At 38.3% G+C, this 19,487-nt stretch overlaps 1 protein-coding gene across 2 annotated transcripts in view; it reads right to left on the bottom strand.

Moving 5' to 3' along the window:
• The window catches only part of LOC148304960 (SID1 transmembrane family member 1-like), a 29,311-nt gene extending 10,309 nt beyond the window's left edge, over positions 1-19,002 (bottom strand). For both annotated transcript variants that reach the window (XM_088267443.1, XM_088267444.1), the window contains exons 1-11: positions 18,694-19,002; positions 16,088-16,163; positions 11,875-11,968; positions 10,565-10,684; positions 8,957-9,420; positions 8,073-8,156; positions 6,731-6,909; positions 4,643-4,806; positions 3,064-3,153; positions 1,984-2,165; positions 1,140-1,322 (exon numbers count right to left, since the gene is read on the bottom strand). In XM_088267443.1, the coding sequence (XP_088123569.1) occupies positions 1,140-1,322; positions 1,984-2,165; positions 3,064-3,153; positions 4,643-4,806; positions 6,731-6,909; positions 8,073-8,156; positions 8,957-9,420; positions 10,565-10,684; positions 11,875-11,968; positions 16,088-16,163; positions 18,694-18,788 (1,731 nt within the window). In that variant the 5' untranslated portion in view covers positions 18,789-19,002. The remainder of the gene's footprint in view (positions 1-1,139; positions 1,323-1,983; positions 2,166-3,063; positions 3,154-4,642; positions 4,807-6,730; positions 6,910-8,072; positions 8,157-8,956; positions 9,421-10,564; positions 10,685-11,874; positions 11,969-16,087; positions 16,164-18,693) is intronic.
• Between the last annotated feature and the right edge of the window lie 485 nt (positions 19,003-19,487).

Raw genomic sequence — 19,487 nt, 5'->3', positions numbered from 1 at the left:
TTTCATGGTGTGGAACTTTGGATAAAATAATACGTCAATCCTCGGCCTTATGACATCTGTTGAAATATCTGACTAATAATTTGTAACATCACAAGGATAAATAAAAGAACAGATCCCTGATTTTTCTTGCGGTCGGTAATTAGTCCGCGCCATAATCATGCCCTATATCTGTCTCACTCTCGACGCTACGCATCGCCAGTGGGTAAGAGTGACACACGATGCGCGCTTTGATTTATTTATGTTACGATCTTATTTGTTTATATTACGATATATTTCAAGAATAATGTGACACACGTGTATTATAGAGTACCAAAAAAGCACAATGAATCCTATTGAACGTTTTTGTTCAGGAAAATAAATCGTTTCTTAACTAGATACACGATAAAAGTAATCATTTAAAAAACGGCGAAATACCGCCGCGCACGGGCGTCTCTTAGGAACAAAGTTAACGCGGTTAAAAGGTTAAAATGTACAAATATATTGAACGCATAGTGACATCTATTAAGAATATCTTTGCATACTTAGAATTAAAACCGAATTTGTTTTTACCACTTTAAACGTAAATTAAAGAGAGCTTTGTCGTCGGAACAACTGATGGCGCTCAGGGTTGTCCAATAATCCCCGAGTTGCCGTCACTGCCGAATCTGACGACAGTGATTTTAGTGTCAATTCTGATGATTTTTAATTTTTACATAAATTAAAACGTTTTAATTTTTACCAGAAGATGAAAAAATTTGTCATTTTCGACACTAGTCGTATATATGAATAAAACTTATTAAAGTGGTATATTCAAGTGTTTAATTTGAATAAAATAATCGTGTCATTCCACAAAGCTTATGCCTGTGGCAACCCACAACAATCGAATGAACGAGCATAATCTAACACCCAAACCGAGCTCGGCCCGAACAGGAACCAGAACCACACATTCCGTCACCGCCCGTCCAGTGATCAACACGTCCTCCAACTGTTCTCACATTAGAATCACGCGATTATTCTTAAATATTTCTTGATTGTAATTTTCTAGAACTGAATAAATCTGTGTTAAAAGTAATCCGCTTTCATCTTGCTTCCCTTCTGTTAAATTAAGTTGGTGTTCAACTAGAACCCATATGCCGAATCAATAAATAATATAAAAGTACCTTGTCGAAGCGAGTGTCGACGTGGCGTCTGCGGTTCCTCCAGACGAAGATGATGAAGAGCGCCCCGAGCAAGACGTAGCCGAGGTTGGAGTACACGTGGTTGAAGTCCGACAGCAGCCCGAGGGGGTGGGCGCATAGGAAGTTGTAGTAGCACTGGTCCTGGTTGCCCGTCTGGTTCAGGACCTGCACACAAACCCGACCAATCACAGCTGGCCACTGGCGAGGGACGGGGGGAACATTGGTGACAAGGGCATTCTAGACTTGTCTTTACTAAAAACCACTAAGAGCTACCTAGTTATCAGTGGCGTTACTCTTCTCCAGTTATCCCTGGACTGCGCTGCACGTAGCGCTCCAACCACCGAGGTGCCTGCTGCTGCCTTAACTCCATCAATCCATCGTGCGGGGATCTTCCTCTCCCTCTCTTTCCCTCCAGGCTACCGATAACAACTAGTCGCGTTCCAGACTATCCTCGTTGCCACGCGCAATGTGTCCAAAGAACTGGAGAATCCGTCGGGTACAGATATTGGCCAGAGTCAAGCCATCCAAGCGTAGTTCCTGGCGAATGGACTCGTTGGTGCGTCTAGCTGTCCATGGAATTCGGAGCATGCGCCTCCAACACCACATTTCGAAGGCATCAATTTTTCTCCTTTCTGCTGCTTTTATGGTCCATGTTTCAGCAGCATAGAGAAAAATAGAGTAGACCAAGCTCCTGACAAGCTTCAACTAGGTGTTGTTGGCTTCATCAAGGTAAGCTAGGTACTACTTACTAAGGTAGGCAATCAGGTAGGCAGCAAGGTAACTTAGGTACTACTTGGTAAGGTAGAGTAAGGAAAGTGTCACGTACCCTCTGGTAGGTGATGACCAGCTGGACGACCGGAAGGCCGTAGAAGACGGCCACCGTGAGGACGTTCCACAGGAACACGGAAGACCGGCGATCCAGGGCCTGCGTGTCCTTGGTGCAGAGCTCGTTCAGGAACACATCGTTGGAGCCTGGCTGCTCGCTCAAGGAGTCGTAGCTCACCCTCCCTGCGAACAGCACAAACAAGATGAACACATGAACCCAGAGGTTCCCAAAGTGTGCGCCGTAGAAAGTAAAGAGGGGCGCCGTGAGTCGATCCTCTATCATTATCCGAAACCACAAATATTCTCTTTTTTGCTGTTCTCTGTTTCAATTCTGAAATCTTATAAATATAATGAAACTCAATTTCATATTATAGATGTTTTAATTTTTGTGCCATCTACCCAACTACTATTATTGTAGGTACCTATTTCTTTAGACTATAATATGTACATTTTCATCCTGGTTTAGCATCTCTCAAGGTGTCAAACAGGGATGTGTAATGTCGCTGTGGCAGTTTAACCTATACATGGATAATTGTATGAAAGAACTGATAGATTTAAAAAAAAAAAAAAAATGTATATAAAAAAACTCACTCCTGTACAGGTTAACAACAGTTTGAGTGCGTCCAAATGCTTCTTCACAAATCTGAATTATCTCCAATTACAGGAGTTATTTTCATATTATTTTTTGACATCTCAACATAGACGAAGAAGAAAGAAGATGCGGACGGAACAACTTTAAAAACAATTTTGTTGTTCTATTGAAGTGATCATCTAAGTATTGCATAGCTAATCAAGGTTATACTTTCATTTTCATTTTTTCAAACCCTTATCCGCACCCCAATGGTGCATAGGGCACTGCATTATATAAACACAGTGTTATCTTGATCGTTAACACACGAAGGAAAGGTGATCAGCCTTCCGCTTCAGGTACCAGTCCAGGGTAATATTGAATAAATATTAGAGTGTAAAAATCACTTGTATTTATTTGACCCCCCCCCTGGGAATCGAACCCGGGACCTCGAGAATGGTAGCCAAGCGTGCTGACCATTACACTACGGAGGCGGACGGAGGTTATACTTACTTATCCCAAAATTGTTGGTAGCTATGTCTAGAGCTGAGCACGCGGAGCGAGTTGTTGGACTGCTCATTATAGAAGAGCCATTTCCAGTGACTGAAAAAAAAGGCATATTTTTATGACTATTTAATATTGACATATTGAAGTGATTTTATATTGAAGACCAAATGCCACCTATACAATGCCTGCATTGCTTCTGTTCTCTTATACGGCTGTGAAACATGGCACCTTACAAGGGCCCAGAGCAGCTGTGTACTAAGCTTCGAGAATAGGTGTCTGCGGAGAATTTTAGGCGTGCGGTGGTTTGACTTTGTGAGGAATGAAGAAATAAGGCGTAGGACGCAGCAAATCTTGGTCACAACTGTCGTCAAGAAAAGGCGATTCAGTCGGCTCGGCCATGTACTCCGCATGCCTCCCGAGAGCCGCCATCAAGCTCGCCTCCTCTACAAGGCATCAGGTCCCCGAACACTGCTGACGATTCGTCGGCAGTTCTCATCAGAACTTCGGGACGTGGACATGATTTGGGAGAATGCAAGGGAGCTGGCAGCCGACAGAAAAGCCGGGAGACAGTTTGTGGGCTCTAAATGCTCCACTTAGGGAGCGGATATGGTTTAATAATATTTAATATTATTATTTTACGTTCCTATATCATATGATGCAGTGCCCACCATCCGGCGAATGAGGGTATGATGATGATATAACAGTATGCTCCGGACTAGAGATTCCACTAACCAGATCCACGCGGCTCGCATAACCGTATGTGTTTTTACTTTGCTCCAAGTTTCCAACCTCAGTTCAACTCGGAGGGATTTTTTCATGGTGTGGAACTTTGTCCGCCTCCGCGGTGTAATGGTCAGCGTGTTAAGCTACCGTGCTGGAGGTCCCGGGTTCGATTCCCAGGGGGGGGTGAAAATAAATATTAGTGATTTAACACTGTAATATTTATTTAATATTACCCTGGACTGGTTCCTGAAGCGCAAGAGTGATCACCTTGCCTTCATGTAAGTAATGATCAAGATAACGCTGCGTCAATTTGATGCAGTGCCCTATGCACCATTAGGTGCGGATAAGGGTTATGGAACTTTGGATAAAATAATACGTCAATCCTCGGCCTTACGACATCTGTTGAAATATCTGACTAATAATTTGTAACATCACAAGGATAAATAAAAGAACAGATCCCTGATTTTTCTCCGCTCCGTCGATAATTAGTCCGCGCCATAATCATGCCCTGTATCTGTCTCACTCTCGACGCTACGCATCGCCAGTGGGTAAGAGTGACGCACGATGCGCGCTTTAATTTATTTATGTTACGATCTTATTTGTTTATATTACGATATATTTCAAGAATAATGTGACACAAGTGTATTATAGAGTACCAAAAAGGCACAATGAATCCCATTGAACGTTTTTGTTTAGGAAAATAAATCATTTCTTAACTAAATACATGATAAAAGCAATAATTTAAAAAAACTGCAAAATACCGCCGCGCACGGGCGTCTCTCAGGAACAAAGTTAACGCGGTTAAAAGGTTAAGGTTCACGGGATAGTTAGTTAGTCAGACATGGCAGAGTTGCCGGCGTACCTCGGAGCACCTCCTCTGCCCGCACGGAGTCCATGGTCCTGGGCGGGCTGCGGTGGCAGGTGAGGCCGATGAGGAACACCAGGTAGATGGAGAAGATGGCCGCCAGCGCCACCACGATGGCCACCCAGTACTGCTGGTACGTGATGCTCGGCACGATCCTCAGCCTGCCGAGTATTGCTTATTAACAACCAAATAAATTTTACATATAGTCCATTGTTTGATTCGACATCGATTAAACACGATTCGTCAATATCCAATTCGAACCCCCCCCACTCCTCTCATCCTACAAGTATATAAATAGATTCGATTCCTAGTCTAATTCTAATAAAAATACACGATCGCCGGAAAATCGACACAATAAAACAATGCTTTTTGAAATTTTCACTCAACGCGCAAAAAGCAAACACAAATAAACATCAAAGAAATCCTCTCATTCGCGACCTCGGTTCGTATGGAACGGATACTTCGTTAATGCCCTTTAGGTACAAATACAGACTTCCACTACACTATCATATCACCAACACGCCTGGACCTGCCGCCCTCACCGACGAGCCCGCCCATTCCAGCCGCCCGCACACAGACGCTACTTAACCATAAGTTAGTTAAGTGTAGTATTAAGTTAAGCAGGTTGCCTTCCTAGGCGCAATGTAAGTATTAGCTAGAAATGTAAGTATACACATAGATATAAGAATAAACAAGTAAATTCACTACCTGAGTAAAATCAAGAATTAAAATCATACACCTAAGTAACTTCACTGCTAACTTAGAATCAAGAAATGTATAAACTCATGCCTCTAGCGAGATAGCGAGTGTTTTTGCCTAGAATTTTCACTCATGAATTACATGAAATTATAGTAACTTTAAACATAAAGAGTAAATCCACTCACAAGTAGGCATAGGCTATGAAACTTTTAAAGTTGAAGCCTGAGTAGGAACATGATAAACGGTGTTGCATAAGCCGTAGCTAGATTTCAGAGTCACTTGGACGTTAGGTAATTCAAAATCTAATTCTAATATACGTTTAACCTCGGCTCGTAACGCATGTCTGTATTGAAAACTATAGTGCATGTTGGTCTTCGGGTCGACCAAAAATCGCGTGTGTTAGACATTTTGTGTAGTTTTGAGTGTGTAAATGGTGCTACGATGGTGGAGGGTAGTATTGTTTGCATGCTGTGTTAGTGATTGTCCTGACGAAGAGACGGGTACGTCTCGAAACCGGTAGACGTAAAAATCTCGGTGAGTGGTTATATACTAATTTTATTAACATTTTTGTAAAAAAATAAATAAGTATTGCTAATTTTTTACAACATTTTAAGTGTGACAAAATACTATACTTGTTTAAATCTGGATTATTTTTTTTTCATCTCACCAATAGATGTCTCTAGTGAAGTTCTACTTTTCGACTTTTTGTTTTTTATAAGTGTATTTTTATATTAGATACTGTATGTATGTAATAATCATGTTAAAGGCATTAGTCGTTCAATAAAAAAATAAATTAATTTTAATCTATTAAATTACAACTAACATACGAAAGGAATAGTCACATCAGGTTTGGTTCTGAACGAATTTCACCCGTGTTCGATTGGAGTAAGCCACAAGCTACATACTCAGTCACTTTGTGGTAAAACCTATCCATTTTTTTTTACTTCGTAAATACCAATGTCCACCTCCATGGTGTAATGGCTAGCGTGTATAGCTGCCGTGCTGGAGGTCCCGGGTTCGATTCCCCGGGGGGAGAGAAAATAAATATTAGTTTTTTAACGCTGTAATATTTATTTAATATTACCCTGTACTGGTCACTGAAGCGCGCCTTGCCTTCATCTGTTAATGATCAAAATAACACTGCGTCAATACGATGCAGTGCCCTATGCACCATTGGCAGCGGATAATGGTGAGAAGAAGAAGAAATACCACTACTTCTTAAAATCTACTATGACACGTATTTAGTTTTTTTTTTTTGGTGTACTTTTAAAATTTCTTCATTTGGCCTGTGTACCTTGAATAGCAAAAGTTTGCCTAACACTGTGTTAGAGCATGGTCGATTGGATTAAACGGACCAAGTAGCAAGGGGGGTTCTGCTGTACGTACGTGATTGACTTGGTACGGCCGAGGGGAAGGGGTCGCACACCCGGCTCGGTCCAGGCAAAGTCCTGGATCTTCCAGTCGAAGAACTTTGCGAAGTTCGAGGAGTTCTTTTCCGGAGAGCAGTCGGCATCGTTTTCCCGGACAAGCAACACGATGTAGAATCCGAGTGGGTAGCGGGCTTGCTGAAAATGAAAAAATCATACAGGTCACTTTTAACTGGTTAACTGCCGGCAGGTACGTGTACGGCGGTACCCAGCACGCCGCGAATTTTACCACAAAAATAAAACCTTCTAAACATATCGCTATTGAAAGTGTAAAAACGTTTATTTATAAAACTTACCAAATAAAAAACAAATTTATGAGGCGAATGTTAGTGGGAAAAGAAGCAGAGGAAGACCGAGAAAAACATGGCTCGATCAGGTATGCCAAATACTTGAAAGCGGTCAGGTTAGGAGTCGTAACAATCGGCGGGTATGTATGAGGAGATGCATGAACGTGGAAGAGGCGAAGAATGTTTGCAAGGACAGAGTGGTGTGGCGCTCTATTCTCTCTGCCTACCCCTGCGGGGAAGCGGCGTGATGGTTAGTTAGTTAGTTTTTTTTTTACCAAATAAATGGAGGCGCGCCAGTCGTGCAGTCATTTATCCATAATCATGAAATTAATTTACAACATTTTGAGTGTGTCCAAATACTTGTTCACAAAATCTGGATTATCTCCAATTAATTGGAGATAATCCAGATTTCGTGAACAAGTATTTGGACACACTCAAAATGTTGTAAATAAATTATCTGGTCAAATTATAAGCTTAAATAATAAAAACGAAAATGGTATTTTCTGGCATTTCTCATGTGTGTGATTATAATCCAGGATTCGGACCTCACATACTAATATAAGAGTTTCTGCTTAGTAAAAAGCTTCTTTACATCTCACCAATAGATGTCTCTAGTGAAGTTCTAGTGATTCAAGAACAAGGTTTCTAAATTGGTTCACATATATAGAACTTCCAAGAATTTGAGTAGTGTGGTTGTCAATAATGGGTAGAATTAGTGAATGTTATACGTGTGTAAAGTGATCACTTAAACCAGCCTATGACGGTAGTCAGCCCCGTAAATGCCCAGACTTCCATATTCTTCTTCATCTTTGATGAAATGTCAAAAAATAATATGAAAATAACTCCTGCCATTGGAGATAATCAGATGCCAGATTTTGTGAACAAGTATTTGGACACACTCAAAATGTTGTAACTCAACCTTGTTGAATGTTTGCATAGACAGGTAGTGTGGGGATCTACTCCTCTGCCTACCCCTGCGGGGAAGCGGGGTGATGGTTAGCGCGGTGAACTCACCGTCACAGTGATGCCGCCTCTCTTGCTGATGGTGGCGTAAAATCCTTCGTAGGCGATATCGCGCTCCGTGTCAAACACTGGACACTGAAATCAGAAAATGTACTTTTGTATCAGACAAACTTCATCTTCTTTTTCGTTCCATGTTCGCTCCCTAGGTGGAGCATATGGCCAACACGAGACGTCTCCAAGTCACCCTGTCACGCGCCATCTCCTTGCCTTCTTTCCAGGTCAGTCCGGCGTCTCGAAGTTCCGCTGAGTATAGTCGGTGAATGACAAACAGTGGAAGCGAAATTCAAGTTAGTATCTGGCCACTTCACTTCTTCACTTCTAACCCTTATCCGTACCCTAAAGGTGCATAAGATACTGCATCATATAAATGCAGTATCATCTTGATTGTTATAACACATGAAGGAGGGGTCATCAGCCCTCCGCTTCAGCTACCAGTCCAGGGAAATATTAAATAAATATTAGAGTGAAAAAATCACTTCCGTAGTGCAATGGTTAGCACGCTCCGCTACCGTTCTGGAGGTCCCGGGTTCGATTCCCAGGAAGGGGGCGAAATAAATACAAGTGATTTTTTCACTGTAATATTTATTCAATATTACCCTGGACTGGTACCTGAAGCGGAAGGCTGATCACCTTTCCTTCATGCGTTAACGATCAAGATAACACTGCGTTTATATGATGCAGTGCCCTATGCACCATTGGGGTTCGGATTAGGATTTGAATTGAATGGAATTAATAATTCTGATTATTAAATTGATTTTTAAAAATCGATACTTTACAAATACAATTTTTGTTGTAAAGAAGAATAATGATGTCCATAAATATTTGTGTGTGTGTGTGTGTGTGTGTGTGTGTGTGTGTGTACGTGCAAGACTTACCGACGCATTCTGTATGGAGATCAGCATGCAAGTATCGTCATTAGAGTCCAGTCTGATCAACACCGTCTTCAAACTCTCCTTGCGTTTGTTGCGTACGCTTGCCCGGAACACCTCCCGGGCCAAGTCCCAAGTGAGGCCGTTGGGGATCGAGCTGGACCGGTTACTGGCCTCTCCCGCCCCGAAGGCGGACTGATCACCCGTCTGACCTTCAATCGCGGGTCGATCAGTCTTTTCGGTGGAATTCCACCACCAAGCGATGTTCTCCAGGTCCAGTGTCCCGTCCATGGCTCCGTACTCGAAGGAGTAGAAGAATATGACGGGTTTTGAGGGGCTGGTGGTGACATTTTTCTCGGTGTTTACAGACAGGTAAAAGTCCTTTACAAGTTCTACTTTCAAAGTAAGCGTTAGGTTTTTTTCACTGGACGTGTATATATGAATTATCGGATGGTTTTGCGTTATAACATCTGGAAAAATAAAATAAATATACAGTAAAACGTTGATATAACGCACTGTTCAGCAAACTTTTTTGTATTTGAATCTATGTCATGTAATGCAAAAGAATTTAAAATAAAGAAAAAAAACTAAATAAAATTTTATATTACATTAACCGGATCCACGCGGCTCGCATAACCGTATGTGTTTTCATAAAACATTCCCTGTACGCGGCTGACATAACCGTTTGTGTTTTTACTTTACTCCAAGTTTCGAACTTCAGTTCAACTTGGAGGGATTTTTTCATGGTGTGAAACTTTGGATAAAATAATACGTCAATCCTCGGCCTTATAACATCTGTTAAAATATCTGACTAATAATTTGTAACATCACAAGGATAAATAAAAGAACAGATCCCTGATTTTTCTTGCGGTCGGTAATTAGTCCGCCCCATAATCATGCCCTATATCTGTCTCACTCTTGACGCTACGCATCGCCAGTGGGTAAGAGTGACACACGATGCGTGCTTTGATTTATTTATGTTACGATCTTATTTGTTTATATTACGATATATTTCAAGAATAATGTGATACACGTGTATTATAGAGTACTTAAAAAGCACAATGAATCCCATTGAACGTTTTTGTTTAGGAAAATAAATCGTTTCTTAGCTAAATACACGATAAAAGTAATCATTTAAAAAACGGCGAAATACCGCCGCGCACGGGCGTCTCTTAGGAACAAAGTTAACGCGGTTAAAAGGTTAAAGTTTAAAAATAAATATCAAGCCACTTATTGAACTTTTTGCTGTGAAACGGATCTTTTTAGGTAAAACCTGAAGGTTTTTTCTCCATTTGAAAAATTCTTAAATATATTTAAAAAAATAATTAAACAATACCTTTTCTTCAAAATGCAAAAACGACACTTTCTGCCCTGTAGCGGGTAAATATTAAGTGAAAAATATGCCGCTTTTGCTGGGATATAGTAGATTTTCTGGGCATTCCGAAAATATGCACAACTGAAAATTGATAATTTTTGATATATGACGTTGTTGAAAGAAGTGAGCGATATGTCGGTCCCTTCGTTCTCGTTATAACCGAGTTCGACTGTATTTCTCTTTTTAAAAAAAATATATACATATTTTATTTCTGTTGAGATATCTAGAATATTCATTACCTTTACTGTTTTCCGGCTTAGCTGTTTGAAGGAAGAAGTTCTTGTTGGGGCACAGAGTCCTGGAAATGCTCAGGTGTTGCTGGTCGCCGACCACGAGAGGTAATTGCCACGATAAAACACCTAAATAAATAATTAATCAATAAAAATAATTATTTATAAATAATTTTACCAGGCAATAGATCTTTGTCAGACGGGAGGAAAATCTAATTTAAAATACTCAACCTATAAAGGATTGTATTAGACTCGTGAAGTGTTTATAACAGCCGATATAATCAATATTTTCATCCATCATTTTCTATTGGAAAATTGCCTTCGAAAAAACGTTATTTTCGTAAGTTGGCAATGAATGACGTCACAAAAACGTTGGAATTATTTTGATGTTGGTGTCATTGCTAAATTGTTGGCGGCTCTATTTGTTGATGTCTTTGGTCCACCCTCCCACCCCCCCCTCCCCTCATATTTGTATAACACAAATGATAGTGTAGTGGTAAACAAACAATCCACACTACCATATACTATAAACCATTGACAATAAACCATATGACGTCATAAAACGTTCGATGAAGGAAATTTTATGACGTATGCGAACGCACGTTATTTTCATATTATAAGCTTAAATAAAATAATATAAAAATAACTCCTGTAATTGGAGAGAATCCAGATTTTGTGAACAAGTATTTGGACACACTCAAAATGTTGTAAATAAATTGTCTGGTCAAATTATAAGCTTAAATAATAAAAATGAAAATGGTATTTTCTGGCGTTTCTCATGTGTGTGATTATAATCCAGGATTCGGACCTCACATACTAATATAAGAGTTTCTGCTTAGTAAAAAGCTTCTTTACATCTCACCAATAGATGTATCTAGTGAAGTTCTAGTGATTCAAGAACAAGGTTTCTAAATTGGTTCATATATATATAGAACTTCCAAGAATTTGAGTAGTGTGGTTGTCAATAACGGGTAGATTAGGTGAATGTCACACGCGTGTAAAGTGATAAACCAGCCTGTGACGGTCGTCCGACCCGTCAATGCCCAGACTTTCATATTCTTCTTCATCTTTGACGAGATGTCAAAAAATAATATGAATAAAGGGATTGGTATTTAGTTTGAATAATTAGTCAGCTAGATCCGACTCCGACCCGACGTTGGCCGGCACACAGACGCCCACAGCCCCGACCAGCACAACAGACAGACACGGAACAGCGCAAAGACATTTACAGAGAATGGTCAGTCATTGCGTTTCCACTCAACCATTATTCATCGACACTCTATTACGGATCCCAGTCATAGTAAAGTTGTTTTTCATACCTTTTTGCTGGCGGGCTGTTATGAAGATGGGATAATCCCTGGTGGCCTGGTTACTGACAACTGATATCCGAGCCGGGAACTCCGCTTCGAACCACTGAAAATATATAACGCAAATGAAAAATGTGTATTTTATATTAACACTATCATTCTAGGTGTGAAGAAGCTCTTTATTAAGCAGAAACTTTTATATTAGTATGTGAGGTCCGAATCCTGGATTATAATCACACACATGAGAAACGCCAGAAAATACCATTTTCATTTTTATTACTTAAGCTTATAATTTGACCAGACAATTTATTTACAACATTTTGAGTGTGTCCAATTATTTGTTCACAAAGTCTGGATTATCTCCAATTACAGGAGTTATTTTCATATTATTTTTTGACATCTCATCAAAGATGAAGAAGAATATGAAAGTCTGGGCATTTACGGGTAGTAAATAATGTCAATAATGGGTACAATTGGTGAATGTTCTTCTTCTTCTTCTTCCATGTTCGCTCCCTAGCTGGAGCATATGGCCAACACGAGTCGTCTCCAAATCACTCTGTCACGCGCCATCTCCTTGGCTTCCTCCCAGGTCAGTCCGGCGTCTCGAAGTTCCGCTGAGTATAGTCGGTGAATGGTCGTCAGCGGCCTTCCGGGGCGCCGGAATCCTCGGGGTGAATGTTACACGTGTGTAAAGTGATCACTTGAAAATTAAATGCACAGACTTCCATATTCTTCTTCATCTTTGATGAGATGTCAAAAAATAATATGAAAATAACTCCTGTAATTGGAGATAATCCAGATTTTGTGAACAAGTATTTGAATTTGATTTTAATTATTCTAGTTCTACTTATAATGCCTATACCCTTACTATGACTAAATTATATTGTATACCCACACACAGGCCATGCCTTTGTGGGATCTTTTTTGTATTTATATTTATATTTTATTCATTTTTTTGTATTTGAATCTATGTCATGTAATGCAAAAGAATTGAAAATAAAGAAAAAAACTAAATAAAATTTTATATTACATTAACCGGATCCACGCGGCTCGCATAACCGTATGTGTTTTCATAAAACATTCCCTGTACGCGGCTGACATAACCGTTTGTGTTTTTACTTTACTCCAAGTTTCGAACCTCAGTTCAATTTGGAGGGATTTTTCCATGGTGTGGAACTTTGGATAAAATAATACGTCAATCCTCGGCCTTATGACATCTGTTGAAATATCTGACTAATAATTTGTAACATCACAAGGATAAATAAAAGAACAGATCCCTGATTTTTCTTGCCGTCAGTAATTAGTCCGCGCCATAATCATGCCCTATATCTGTCTCACTCTCGCCGCTACGCATCGCCAGTGGGTAAGAGTGACACACGATGCGTGCTTTGATTTATTTATGTTACGATCTTATTTGTTTATATTACGATATATTTCAAGAATAATGTGACACAAGTGTATTATGACCAAAAAGGCACAATGAATCCCATTGAACGTTTTTGTTTAGGAAAATAAATCGTTTCTTAACTAAATACATGATAAAAGTAATCATTTAAAAAACGGCAAAATACCGCCGCGCACGGGCGTCTGTTAGGAACAAAGTGAACGCGGTTAAAAGGTTAAAAGCATTGTTAAGTATGTGGTATGGTAATATCGACGTGCCATACGTAAGGTGCTCTAACTACATTTCTGTCAATTTTGAGATATTTGGTGTACGTTATCAACTGACCGTTAACTACAAATATAAAAAAAAAATATATATATATATATCAAATAAATTACGCCTAGTTTTCAGGCGGATGAGACGCTATCTACATGGAATTTTCTAAATGAACTGAACTCCTAAAACGCAAACTACTAAATTTTGACAAAGCACAAAGTTTTACAATGATTTAATACATCATTTTATCGTGTTTTTGCATGAATAATACTAGTTTAGAATTTTAGATAAAACCATTATTTATTAATATGAAAATACATTGAAAAAATCTTCTAAGCTCTCCTCCTGTAAAGTAACAGATTTGCAGATAGAGTACTTTACGTAGGGGCCGTCTATATAACACTCTCCATATCATTCATCCTTCTTCTAACTCTTATCCGCATCCGATGGTGCATAGGGCACTGCATCATATAAACGCAGTGTTATCTTGATTGTTATGACACATGAAGGAAAGGTGATCAGCCCACCGATTCAGGTACCAGTCCAGGATAATATTGAATAAATATTAGAGTGAAAAGATCTCATATATTTATTTGACCCCCCTGGGAATCGAACCCGAGACCTCCAGTACGGTAGCCGAGCGTGCTGACCGTCACACTACGGAGGCGGACAGAGAGAAGAAATTGAGAATATAAACTATTTTACAATTTTCATAGAATAAACTCTTTTTAATTTAATTTGACTACAGTCCTTACGCCCCTATGAATCGAACACGGGACTGCTAGCACGGAAGCCTAATAATGTGTTAACCACTAAGCTCAACTCTAATGTATGGAAGTGAAACATGGAGTTGGCAAAGAAGGATGAAAGTAGACTGAATGCAGTCAAAATGCGATCTCTCAGAAGAATGTGTAACAAAACGATGTATGATAGATGTGCGAATAGTGAAATAAGGAAGGAATGCAAAGCTGAGATAAGCATTATCGATAAAATTAAGAAAGGTGTGTTGAGATGGTTTGGACATGTAGAACGAATGAGTGAGGAGAGAACGGTAAAACAAATTTATGAGGCGAATGTTAGCGGGAAAAGAAGCGGAGGAAGACCGAGAAAAACATGGCACGATCAGGTATGCCAAATACTTGAAAGTGGTCAGGTTAGGAGTCGTAACAATCGGCGGGTATGTATGAGGAGATGCATGAACGTGGAAGAGGCGAAGAATGTTTGCAAGGACAGAGTGGTGTGGCGCTCTATTCTCTCTGCCTACCCCTGCGGGGAAGCGGCGTGATGGTTAGTTAGTTAGTTAGTTACTAAGCTCAATACCCAAATCCGCTCCCTCATAAAGTGACTGCAGTTATGCAAAATAGTTCCCCGAAACAAATGATAAAATTTATCTTGTTTGATGAGATAAAGTAGAAAATGTAATATTCGATTAGCTATTGATTTTGGTTGTCTTATCTATACCCAATGTTGATTTTCCTTTGAACCTTTTATGAGTTGTTTAGTTTTCTAGCGAATAGATATGAAACAACACTTCGGAGAATTTAAAAATTAACTCGTATTTTATAATATCCTGTTTGAACACAACGCTCACTCCTTTCAAGAACGTCATAAATCAAAAAACTTAATTTTTAGGAGATTGTTTATAAAGTTTAAAAATATAACACAATGTATTAAAAATAAACATCAAGCCACTTATTGAAGTTTTAACTGTGCAACGGATCTTTTTATGTAAAACCTGAAGGTTTTTTCTCCATTTGAAAAATTTTTAGTATATTTAAAAATACTTAAACAATACCTTTTCTTCAAAATGCAAAAACAACACTCTCTGCCCCGTAGCGGGTAAATATTAAGTTAAAAATATGCCATTTTTTCTGGGATATAGTGCATTTTCTGGGCATTCCGAAAACATGCACAACTGAAAATTGACGTTATTGAAAGGAGTGAGTGACATGTCTAAGAATAACAGCAGAGCAATGTTACTTGAATTGCCCTACCCGCAGGACTGATCACCTTGCCTCCGTAAAATTAACGATTTCTATTCAATTCAATTTATTTATTTATTATTAACATACACATTACAAATTAAAATTTAAAGCGTTTACATTAACAAAAAATCGAAAATAAGCAAGAATATTCTTGAATAAGTGAGGAAAGAACAGTAAAACAAATTTATGAGGCGAATGTTATTGGGAAAAGAAGCAGAGGAAGACCGAGAAAAACATGGCACAATCAGGTATGCCAAATACTTGAAAGTGGTCTGGTTAGGAGTCGTAACAATCGGCGGGTATGTATGAGGAGATGCATAAACGTGGAAGAGGCGAAGAATGTTTGCAAGGACAGAGTGGTGTGGCGCTCTATTCTCATTGCCTACCCCTGCGGAGAAGCGGCGTGATGGTTAGTTAGTTAGAGAAAATCCAGATTTGTGAACAAGTATTGGGACCCATTAAAAATGCTGTATATTTTAAATATTTATACACGTACATATGTATTTCTTAATTTTTAATGACGAATTACAAAGGCATGACCAACTAACTAAAAAAAATATTAATATTAAAGGTAGTTTACCTCTGATTTGGAGTACTCAAATACAAATTCCACAGTGCTGTTGATGTTCAAAACGTAGTCTTTCCCGTAATCATACCTGCAATAAAAAATACAAAATTGTTACCTTTTTACAGATTTGGCATTTAAATTGCAGAATTCCATTTTAATTTACATATTAAATGTTATTTAATATTAAACGTCCGCCTCCGTAGTGTAATGGTCAGCACGCTCGGCTACCGTTCTGGAGGTCCCGGGTTCGATTCCCAAGGGGGGTAAAATGAATATAAGTGATTTTTTCACTGTAATATTTATTCAATATTACCATGGACTGGTACCTGAGGCGGAGGGCTGATCACCCTTCCTTCATGTGTAAACGATCAAGATAACACTGCGTTTATATGACACAGTGCCCTATGCACCATTGGGGTGCGGATAAGGGTTTTATTATTATTATTATTATTAAATGTTAAAATCAAACACTGCAGTTGGAAAATGCCATAACAAGGCGAAACAATTGTCATAAATTTGATTTTTATCTGTTTTTAATAAAACAATACAACTAAGTGGACTCTAAAAATCCGTGTTTGATTTTAATATTTAATAATGATAATAAACCCTTATCCGCACCCCAATGGTGCATAGGGCACTGCGTCATATAAACACAGTGTTATCTTGATCGTTTACACATGAAGGAAAGGTGATCAGCCCTCCGCTTCAGGTACCAGTCCAGGGTAATATAGAATAAATATTACAGTGAAAAAATCAGTCATATTTATTTTACCCCCCCTGGGAATCGAACCCGGATCCTTCAGAACGGTAGCCGAGCGTGCTGACCATTACACTACGGAGGCGGACATATATATAATAAAATAATATTCACATATATATATATAATAAAAAGAAGAGTGTGGCGTTCCATCCTCTCTGCCTACCTCTGCATGGAAACGGCGTGATGGTAGTAGTAGTAGTAGTTAATAAAATATCTTTTGTATTTTTTGTATTTATGATTTATTTATTTATTAAATTATCATATTAAATACAGTGAAACCTCTATGTATCGTTTTCAAAGGGACCTATTGAAATAAACTATGAATGCGGGAAAACAATGAATGCGGGATTAAGAGGTCAACACCCAAGTAGATACGACCGAGTAAAGATACCGCCCTCCCAATCTGCATAACCATTCGTAGGCTTAAATTCTAGGAAGAATACAGGTTTCAGATGCAAATGTATAAAAAAAAAAATACAAACCTGAATAGAATTTTAAAAAATACCTTCGTTTTTTAACTGTTTTATTTTCGTAAGTCAATAGTATATTTTCGGCTTTGCAAATAGTATTTTTTTCAGCATCGGTTATTGAATGTGCGTTGTAGAAAGTTTTCTTTCAAAGAGTGTGCACGCTTCTGGAAATGCAGGTACAGGCAGCGGCTCCTTTTCATCAATATCGACCTCTCCTGCTATCGGTTACACGAGCTTTCCATAGTTTCTATCCCGTACGTTGCCGTTGAATGTAAGAAAATTGAAAAGAATGAAAAAAAACAGACAAAATGTATCAAATATGCAGCTTAATTCAAACGATAAATGCGGTAAATGGTGATAGAGAAACGATCGATGCGGTTTAGTTTAGTATGAAATTAAGTCGGGATAGAAGAAATAAACGACACATCCGGGAAAACGATTATTCGAGGAACGATAGATAGAGGTTTCACTGTATCAATTTGTAATATAACTAATAAACAAAAGATTTTACAATTTTTTTAAGAAAATACAACAGTAAAAAGTTTTGTTTCAATAAATCTGTTCGATACTGTACATCAATTTAATTTTAAAGTTAACCTTTTTGCTACTAATCAAAGTACCATGAATACAGCAAAAAGAAACGCATTTTGAATGAAACGTTGTCACATAAAATAACCCTAATTCAAACATATCGCTCACTCCTTTCAACAACGTCATACATCAAAAAACTTAATTCTTCAGGAGAACGTTTTTAAAGTTTAAAAATATAATACAATGTATTAAAAATAAATATCAAGCCACTTATTGAACTTTTTACTGTGTAACAGATCTTTTTAGGTAAAACCTGAAGGTTTTTTCTCCATTTGAAAAATATCGAGTACATTAAAAAAATAATTAAATAATACATTTCCTTCAAAATGCAAAAACAACACTTTATGCCCTGTAGCGGGTAAATGTTAAGTTAAAAATATGCCGCTTTTGCTGGGATATAGTACATTTTCTGGGCATTCCGAAAACATACAAAAATTTTAAGTTGTGCATGTTTTCAGAATGCCCCGAAAATGTACTATATCCCAGCAAAAGAGGCATATTTTTAACTAAATATTTACCCGCTACGGGGCAGAAAATGTCGTTTTTGCATTTTGAAGAAAAGGTATTGATTGATTATTTTTTTTAAATATACTAAATATTTTTCAAATGGAGAAAAAACCTTCAGGATTTACCTAAAAAGATCTGTTGCACAGTAAAAAGTTCAATAAGTGGCTAGATATTTATTTTTAATACATTGTATTACATTTTTAAACTTTAAAAACGTTCTCTTGAAAACTTGAGTTTTTTTTATTAATGACGTTCTTGAAAGGAGTGAGCGATGTGCTTATTGTACTTACGTTCTGTTAATGAAAACAAATGCCTGCGAATACGGTTGACCGTTGCACAGGTGAATTGGGTACAAGAGCGCGAGTAAGAAAAATACCAATGCCATCTTGATGTTCACGATACAGCATGGCAAACTGGAATACGATATTACAGCATTCGCTGCCTTATCTCTCGCTATCGCAGATAAGTAGTGTGACGCGATAGCGCGGGGGAAATCACGGCAGAGCACATATTACATATATATATTGGCCATAACCAACCCATAACCTCGATCGAATGCAGATTACACCTTATCGAATGTAAAAGAACACAAATATTACGCACAGACTAACTAATTTATATAAAGACCGCCAACTGCCTCGATTTTTTATGGCTAGAAGTGATATTCGCCAGCGGCCGGAAGTGACGTAAACGGCTAGAAGTACTAAGTTCCCGGCTGGGCGTGACTTCGCCGCGGCTGAATGTCGAATCCACCCGCCGAAATATTTATCATTATTTTTTCAGGTTAAATGGTATTTATATTGAAATTTGTTGAATTACATATTTTCAAAATTATAATATTAATACTAAAAAGAAGATATTTCACTATCTAAATTTATTTATTTCAGTGTAAACAAAAATAGAAAGGTCACGGCTAAAACGCGACATTTATAAAAAGAGTTCAGGCGATTAATAATGGTTACTCAACTCAGCCTTACAATGGTAAATGGTAATGGTAACTTTTTTTGAAATTATTATCTCAAACTATGTATAAATATAAGGCTTTTCAACAAAAACAAAAACGATAGAATTTTCAAATTACTAT

This window comes from Brachycentrus maculatus, unplaced genomic scaffold (genome assembly GCF_059751285.1).
Source record: "Brachycentrus maculatus isolate JH-2025_06_01 unplaced genomic scaffold, ASM5975128v1 h1tg000295l, whole genome shotgun sequence".
Classification (NCBI taxonomy): Eukaryota; Metazoa; Arthropoda; class Insecta; order Trichoptera; family Brachycentridae; genus Brachycentrus; species Brachycentrus maculatus.
This window is presented reverse-complemented; position numbering and strand designations above follow the sequence as displayed.